The following is a 9,257-nucleotide window of genomic DNA, read 5'->3' as shown; positions in this document are numbered from 1 at the left end:
CACACACACAGAGACACACACAGAAATAAACAGGCACACTCATTTACACAAAAACAAGTGAAAACACAAGTACACGCACACACAAACAGACACACACACACACACACACACACACACACACACACAGGGGGTCTTGGTTTGACACTGTGTGATGTGTTGAAGTGGAAAAGCTGACTGCAGCAGAGTTCACCACATCTGACAGCTCTGAGTGTCTGTGGTGTCGGCTCAACACTGAGCTGGATGAAGACAGCAGCAGCAGCAGCAGCAGCGCTTCAACAGTTAGAAGACAGGAGGCGGAGCCACGGCTGGGTGATTGACACTCAGAGCAGCCAATGAGGACGCACATCTCTTCCTCTAGACTGATTCTCTTACAGTTTTCTCCAGCTGCTCACACACATTTGGTGAAACATCGACTTCTCAAGCTGTTTGGACAGACATGTGTGTAGGTATAGTCTACAGACCGTCATAATGGGTCGATATAAACACACCCAGTCCTTTTTTTTTCAAATTTAACAAGATAAAAACGGTGGATCAATTGGAGCGGCTTTCAGACCGACCGCAACTTGACGTAGGAGTTTCCCCACCCACTGAATTGATTGACAGCTGTGTATTAACATGTCTCCGTAGTAATGCATATAATTATATCAACAAGACAGAGCGAGCCCAAAGCAACCAGGAATAACAGATCTGTTCAGTTCGCTAGGATCATCACTCATCAGCAAACATGATCAAGAGTGAGTTTTACAAGTTTAACATGTTATAAAACAGAGCATGTGTGTAGGCTTGGGCGGTAATATGGTATACCGCAGGATCTCAAAATAGCAACGGTGTCAGTTTCAATACTGTTATACCGTTAGGGCTGTGCAATTAATCGAAAATCCGATGTCGATTTTGGCTTCTAATGATTATGAAAAGGCATTAATGGAGAATCGATTATTCCTTCATATACTGCCCCCTTTCCAGTTGTTGCTGTCCATTTGTTGCTCTGCAAAGCTCAGTTCCACGTGAACACTACTAAAAGCATGTGCTGTAATGTAACGTTTGCAGCACGGGATGCGCATCATTGATTGATGAACATTCAATTCAGTCATGTTTAAAAGCGCGAGCGAGACCGCATGCTTCTGTGTGTGTGCGCGCTTAGTCTCGGAGATGAGCGGAGCACACACATCTAATGCCATCTTAATGCGAGCGCTGTAATGGTCAAATACATGCACATGTGTGTCAGAGCGCGGTGTTTAGTGATTATTCATATTAACCCTCATTTGTGTATTAAACAAACAAGTTGAGAATCAAAAGACACGTGACAGAGAAACCATATCAGAGCCTATTCTTAAAGTGACAGCGCAATATTCCTGCTGCTGCCTGTTTCTATTATGAATCAAACAACAAATGGAGAAAATCCCTCACTGCTCTTGACTGAAGGACTGCTGGAGCTGAAGTGTTTTCCTTATAGTGAAGATGCTTAAAGCACAGGGTTTTATATTGTTATTCTATTGTATTTATTTCCCTTTCCCTTATTTACAGTGAGGAAAATAACTGCATATATACAGCTGAAGGCAGAATTATTAGCCCTGCTGAATTATTAGCGACCCTTTCCCCACCAATTTCTGTTTAATGTAAAGATTTATTTTCAACCCATTTTTAAACATAACAGATTCAATAACTCATCTCTAATCACTGATTTCTTTTCTCTTTGCTATGATGACAGTATTATAATTTACTAAATATTTTCAAGACACTAGTGTTCAGCTTACAGTGACATTTAAAGACTTAATTAGGGTAATTAGGGTAAAGTTAGGGTAATTAGGCAAGTCATTGTATAACAGTAGTTTCTTCTGCAGACAATCAAAATATATATAGCTTAAAGGGGATAATAATATTGACCTTAAAATAAATCTCAAACTATTAAAACCTGCTTTTATTCTAGCTGAAATAAAACAAATAAGACTTTCTCCAGAAGAACAAATATTAAAGGAAATACTGTGAAAAATTCCTGTTAAACATCATTTGGGAAATATTTATATATATATATATATATAAACAAATTCACAGGAGGGCGAATAATTTTGACTTCAACACATAATCGTTTTGAATAATCGTGATTTTGACCAAAATAATCGTGATTATGATTTTTCCCATAATCGAGCAGCTCTATATACCGTCATAAAAACAATGCACTTATATAGGAGACAAGTATTAAATATTATTTATTTAATGCCTAAAAATTCGTATGCGTGATCGTCATCATGGGACAGTGTGGAGGAGAAAAAGAGAGAGAGGTGAGGTAAGATGGCGAGTCGCGCACCAAGTTACCTGGGCTGCGTCCGAAACCGCCTACTACTAAGTAGATACTACATTTGAATGTAAACGTATAACTCTGCAGTTAGAAAAGTACGTTCTATACAGTATGAATGTGAAAAGTATGAACGGAATTCGGACGTACTACATCCGCCATTTTGTCATGGTCACATGACCTACCTGCGTCAGTTGCGTCGCTTTACTTCCCATTCTCGCTGGAAGTAGTAAGTCATCCGGGTACTTCTCGCATGCTGATTTTCGAATTCTGTGAATTGGACATACTACTCGGCTCGCATACTGATTTTAGCGTACTGTATAGTATGGAAGTATGCGGTTTAGGACGCAGCCATGGTCTCAAAGAAGAACACAACCTCTGCAGTTTGGCAGTATTTCCTTCACCGAACGAGAAGGGAGACGTAGTAAATATGAACTAGAGTTCTGTATTCCTGCTGCTGTACCGCCGGAGCCACGGAACCCGATCACATTTCTTGCGGTGGAATAAATTTCCGAATAAAGCGTGGGAGTGGTCGGTAACTCTCTGGTGTAATATGAACGGGAGCGGGCGCGCAGGCTAACAAGATCGAAGCACACATGCACAGCTGACCAGCACTGGCAACACACACACACACACTGCTGTTTTACATCTCATTTGCATTTAAAGTGACAGTCACCAAAACACCACAAATTCAGAAAGCTCTCTGTGTGCTACTTTGAGACACATACACACACACACCCCGTTCAACAGATCCTTAACCTCTACATGTTCATTTAGTGTCTATAACTACTGTAATACCTTTTCTCCTTGGATATATTCATAAAAAAGTACTAAATATTCCCTTTCAAACAAATGTTGCTCTATAGAATCTAAACTGAGCAGCAGCACAACTGTAGCTGACACTGATATTAATCATAAATGTTTCCTGATAATCAAATCCTCATACTACAGTGATTTCTGAAGGAGCATGAACACTGAAGACTGCAGTAATGATGCTGAAACACAGCTGTACGTCACAGATATAAATGACAGCTACTATATAAATATTCACATATAAAACAGCTCATTTAAATCATAACAATATTTCACAATTTTCATGAAATAAACACAGCCTTGCAGGACAGAAATAAATAAATTTAAAAAAGAGCATTACAAAAATCTTTCTGGCCCCATTAGTACTGATGTTAGTAGTGCAAGTTATTATTTCACGCCATCTCAGAGTAAATAGATCAATCTGTCAAACATCTACAGATCATTTATAAGCGGATTTACCTCGAGCTGAGAGCTTCTTGGTGTTGATGATTTTGGAGGCGTATTCCTGACCCGTGCAGAGCTTCGCACAGCGGCGCACCACAGAGAAAGCTCCTCTGAAAAACACCAGAGGACAGAACATTATAGAATCACTAAATTAGGTAAACATTTGCATGAAACATCTATGTTCTGCATTATTTGTAATATCAGTACATGTTGTGTCTGTCTCTACATTCTGTAACTCTGTTACATCAATGTTCTGTTTCATCGGTTAGAAAATCTGTAAAGCGCTGATAGAAAAAGCATGTGACCTGCCGCAAGTGATGTCACTTCCTGTGCCGGAAAACTCTGGAAGGCATTGAGGTGTGTCATTATTCACCAATGGTATCATTTCTGATGGTTTCAATGGTTGAATGGTTTCAGTTCTGATGTCGTCAACTCTGTTACCCTCAACTCTGTTATTGTCAACTCTCATAGCGTCAACTATGATGCACATCAACTTTGATATGGTCAACTGTGCTATCGTCAACTCTGTTACCGTCAATTCTGAAACTGTCAATTCTGAGACCGGCAACTCTAAGACCCTCAACTCTGATACCGTTAACTTTGAGTCCATCAACTCGGAGACCCTCAACTTTGATACCATCAACTCTGCTATCATCAAATCTTAGATGCCAATTCTGAAACCATTAGCTCTGATCAAGCGGCAACCTCCCGCTCTCCCTCGGGAAGCCAATACGGAAGTAACTGAAACTGCAATTCATCAAAATTCCGCTAGTCCTGGCTCCATAATAGAGCAAATGTCGATTGAGCCCACTGTTAGAATGGCCAACTTTACAGCAGAAAAAAAGGTGTTTACAGCCTGGTACAAAGAACCATTTTGGTTCATATAGCTATTATTACCCTCCATGACAACTGTGAGGGGGGTGAATTTTTTTATAACTCATCCATTTCCTTTATATTAGGTTATATTAAGTTTGCATAATTAAGGGCGTGGCCACTTGAGTGACAGCTAGGTCTCGCTGGTCGCCGTCACTTCACCTCAGCTGAATCCGGCAGATTAGCCACTGATCTCGGCATATTCATCGTATTTTTGTGTTGTTTTATGTGGCTTTACACAGACAGCTGCCTTTTGGACTTATTTCTTACAATTATCAGATGATATGGGATGCTGTGTGCACTTAATGTGCTCACAAACCGTTCACTTGGCCTCGTTTCCCATGTGAGTAAAGTTATATACTTGTATACCATCTCTATAAATGTATTTGTTTTATTTAAGATCATTTATCATTAATATTTTTCTTTAGACCCGTAAAGCACTCCAGAATCTGACAGATTGATTAGCTGTAGGCTCTAGAACAGTCACCTGAAGCGTTATCATACAGTGTTATGCTGGAGTTCATCAATAGTCCTGCATTTACTAACACACACTATATCTGAAGTGTTTGGAAGTAATTCGCGTTTTCCTCCTGTAGAAAAACGTCATAAGAGCAATGTTTAGTGGCTCAATATATTAATACAGTGTTTTTGAAAGCCTAAATGCTTTATTGATATAGTGTACAGCCAAGCACATGTGGTCAGAACACAAACGAGTCGCAGGTAATAAAGTATCAAGCCTTTCTCCCAAAGTAAAGTCTGTCTGCCAGGTCTTAGCAAAGTGCCAGCAGGTGTCTGTAGCTCCGCCCACTCTCCGCCTCTTTGCCCTTGTTTGGTATCCCGCCGTGGGTGCGATGACGCGTGAACAAAATGGCGACGGTTGGCCGCGCCTACTTGTAGCTTCTTTTGCGCTCTTCAGAAACCTAAAGATGACGTCACGGATGCTATATCCTTATATTTTATAGTCTATGGCTCTTATACCATCAACTCTGAGACCCTCAACTTTGAGACCCTCAAATTCGAGACACTCAACTCTGAGACGTCAATTCTTAAACCGTCAGCTCTGATTCAGTCAAATCTGAGACCCTCAAATCTGAGACCCTCAACTCTAAGACCCTCAAATCTGAGACCATCAACTTTGATACAGTCAACTCTGCTACCGTCAACTCTGAGACTGTTAAATCTGAGACTGTCAAATCTAAGATGTCAATTCTGAGACCCTCAACTCTGAGACCCTTAACTCTGAGACTGTCAATTCGGAGACCCTCAACTCTGAGACCCTCAACTCAGATACCGTCAAAATTGATACGGTCAACTCTGAGACCATTAGCGTCAACTCTGCCACCGTCAACTCTGAGACCGTCAACTTTGATACAGTCAACTCTGATACCCGTTACCATCAACTCTGCTACTGTCAACTCTGAGACGTCAACTCTGAGACGTCAACTCTGAGACACTCAACTCTGAGACCGTCAACTTTGATGCGATCAACTCTGAGACTGTTACCGTCAACTCTGCTACTGTCAACTCTAAGACCATCAAATCTGAGACCATCAAATCTAAGACTCTCAAATCTAAGACCGTCAATTCTAAGACCCTCAAAACTGGGACCATCACCTTTGATACGGTCAACTCTGAGACCATTAGCGTCAACTCTGCTACCGTCAACTCTGAGACCCTCAAATCTGAGACCGTCAACTTTGATACGGTCAACTCTGATACCCGTTACCATCAACTCTGCTACTGTCAACTCTAAGACCATCAAATCTAAGACCGTCAATTCTAAGACCCTTAACTCAGATACCGTCAACTTTGATACAGTCAACTCTGAGACTGTTACCGTCAACTCTGCTACCGTCAACTCTGAGACCCTCAACTTTGATACGGTCAACTCTGAAACGGTCAACTCTGATACCTTTACCGTCAACTCTACTACTGTCACTCTGAGACGTCAACTCTGAGACCCTCAACTCTGAGACCGTCAGCTTTGATACAGTAAACTCTGATAATGTTAACGTCAACTCTGCTACCGTCAACCCTGAGACTGTCAAATCTGAGACCATCAAATCTGAGACCATCAAATCTGAGACTGTTAAATCTGAGATGTCAATTCTGAAACCGTCAACTCTGATACTGTCAACTCTGAAACCCTCAACTCGGAGACCGTCAACTCTAGGACAGTCAACTCTGAAACCATCAACTCTGTTACCATCAATTCTATGACAGTCAACTCTGAGACAGTCAACTCTTATACCGTCAACTATGATGCATGTCAACTTTGATATGGTCAACTCTACCATCTGCTACCATCAACTCTGAAACTGTCAATTCTGAGACCCCCCAACCCTGATACCGTCAAATCTGAGACCGGCAACTCTGTTTCTGTCAACTCTGAGACCGTCAACTCTAGGACGGTCAACTCTAGGACGGTCAACTCTAGGACAGTCAATAATAGGACAGTCAACTCTAAGACGGTCAACTTTGAAACCATCAACTCTTTACCGTCAACTCTAGGACAACTCTGAGACCTTCAACTCAGTTACCAGCAACTTTGAGACCGTCAACTCTGTTACTGTCAACTCTGTTACTGTCAACTCTGAGTCCGTCAACTCTGAGACAGTCAACTCTAGGACAGTCAATAATAGGACGGTCAACTCTAGGACCGTCAACTCTGGGATGGTGAACTCTGAAACCATGAACTCTTTACCGTCAACTCTAGGACAATCAGTTCTAGGACAACTCTGAGACCTTCAACTCGGTTACCGGCAACTTTGAGACCGTCAACTCTGAGACCGTCAACTCTGAGACTGTCAACTCTGAGACCGTCAACTCTGTATGTATTTGATGCATGCATTTATATATACACATAATGAATATACAAAGTACAAATACACATATTATGTAAAAAAAAAACATTTGAATTTTGGATGCAATTAATCATGATGAATTGTGAATTTTGCAATCTAACTATGATTATTATTGTTAATATTCATACACTGATATATATGCATATTCCAGAGTCGTACTAGTAATGAATCCTGTCATTCTGAACACTGAGTTCTGTGTTTCTCATCACTGGCCTCAGATCAGTGTAATGAGCTCTTGGCGCAGGTGTTTGATGCGCTTTATATTGCTGATATTCTCCGCGGAGCTGAATGTGGAGCATCCGCTGTCTTTACTGCTATTTTCAGAAAGACCTGCGTTCTGGACTCACTGGAGACAGTCATGATCACGTCTGATGTCATTCCTGAACGGATAATTATAGCTCAGCCTGCTGGAGTTACACAATACAGCAGCTCGAGAGAAGAAGAAGAGCTGCAACATGCTGGAAATATACAGTTCAAGTCAGATTTATTCGCCCTCCTATTCATTTTTTTCTTGTCCAAATATTTCCCAAATGATGTTGAACAGATTCAGGAATTTCTCACAGTATTTCCTCTAATATTGTTTCTTCTGGAGAAAGTCTTATTTGTTTTATTTCAGCTAGAATAAAAGCAGTTTTTAATAGTTTTAAAGCCATTTTAAGCTCAATATTATTAGCCCCCTTCAGCAATATTAGTGTTGGATTGTCTCCAGAATAAACCACTGTTATACAATGACTTGCCTAATTACCATAACTTTACCCTAATTAATCTAGATAAGCCTTTAAACGTCACTTTAAGCTGTATAAAAGTCTCCGATACTCAAAATCTGCTGGGAATTTCTTTAGCTGTGTGTTTATCTGAAAATAACCACACCCCTTAGAATGTCCCTCAGCCAATCAGATTTAAGCATTCAACAAACTATATTTAAAATTTACCCAATTTAATACTGCAGCGCAGTGGCGCAGTGGGTAGCGCTGTTGGTTCAAGAAGGTCGCTGGTTCGAGTCCCGGCTGGGTCAGTCGCCGTTTCTGTGTGGAGTTTGCATGTTCTCCCCGTGTTGGTGTGGGTTTCCTCCGGGTGCTCCGGTTTCCCCACAGTCCAAACACATGCGCTATAGGGGAATTGAATGAGCTAAATTGGCCTTAATGTATGAGTGTGTGCAAGAGTGTGTGGGGGTATTCCAGTACAGGGTTGCAGCTGGAAGGGCATCCGCTGTGTAAAACATATGCTGGAATAGTTGGTGGTTCATTCCACTGTGGTGACCCCTGTTGAATAAAGGGACTAAGCTGAAGGAAATTGAATGAATGAATAAACACAGCCTATTTCTGTGTTAATGTTTGAACCTGGCAACCCTGCGTATGACAGGAGGAACAGAAACATCTGCTGTAGAGCTGACCGGGTCAATAATCTCTGTCTGGAGCTCATGAGTCTGAGAGTGAATGCAGGCTCGATGAGCTTTACTGCTGTCAGAAACACTGTAGCTCCACACACACACACACACACACACACACACACACACACACACACACACACACACCACACACACACACACACACACACACACGCGCACACGCGCGCGCACACACACACACACACACACACACACACACACACACACACACACACACACACACGCGCACACACACACACACACACACACACACACACACACACACACACACACACACACACACACACACACACACGCACACACACACACACACAGTCTGAAAAATTATACTTGGATTTATAGGCTGATATTGTTGTCATATACTCCTATACCATGTGTGTGTGTGTGTGTGTGTGTGTGTGTGTGTGTGTGTGTGTGTGTGTGTGTGTGTGTGTATGTATGACTGATTAAAGTGATCTTCTTCAGTCAGTCAGAGCAGATAAACTACAATAAGATGAACTGAAATTGAATCATGCGAGCATTTAGAAGAAAGAAGAAGTTTATCTTGTAACGAAACAGAAAT

General features: G+C 41.4%; 1 protein-coding gene across 1 annotated transcript in view; it reads right to left on the bottom strand.

Annotated features, from left to right (window-relative positions):
• LOC130235962 (calcium/calmodulin-dependent protein kinase type II subunit beta) overlaps positions 1 to 9,257 on the bottom strand; it is a gene marked incomplete at its 3' end in the record, with an annotated part of 37,280 nt that overhangs the window by 22,450 nt on the left and 5,573 nt on the right. Inside the window, exon 2 of the mRNA XM_056466491.1 lies at positions 3,566 to 3,660. Coding sequence (XP_056322466.1) covers positions 3,566 to 3,660 — 95 coding nt within the window. The remainder of the gene's footprint in view (positions 1 to 3,565; positions 3,661 to 9,257) is intronic.

Source organism: Danio aesculapii, chromosome 10, assembly GCF_903798145.1.
Source record: "Danio aesculapii chromosome 10, fDanAes4.1, whole genome shotgun sequence".
In the NCBI taxonomy this organism is placed as follows: domain Eukaryota; kingdom Metazoa; phylum Chordata; class Actinopteri; order Cypriniformes; family Danionidae; genus Danio; species Danio aesculapii.
This window is presented reverse-complemented; position numbering and strand designations above follow the sequence as displayed.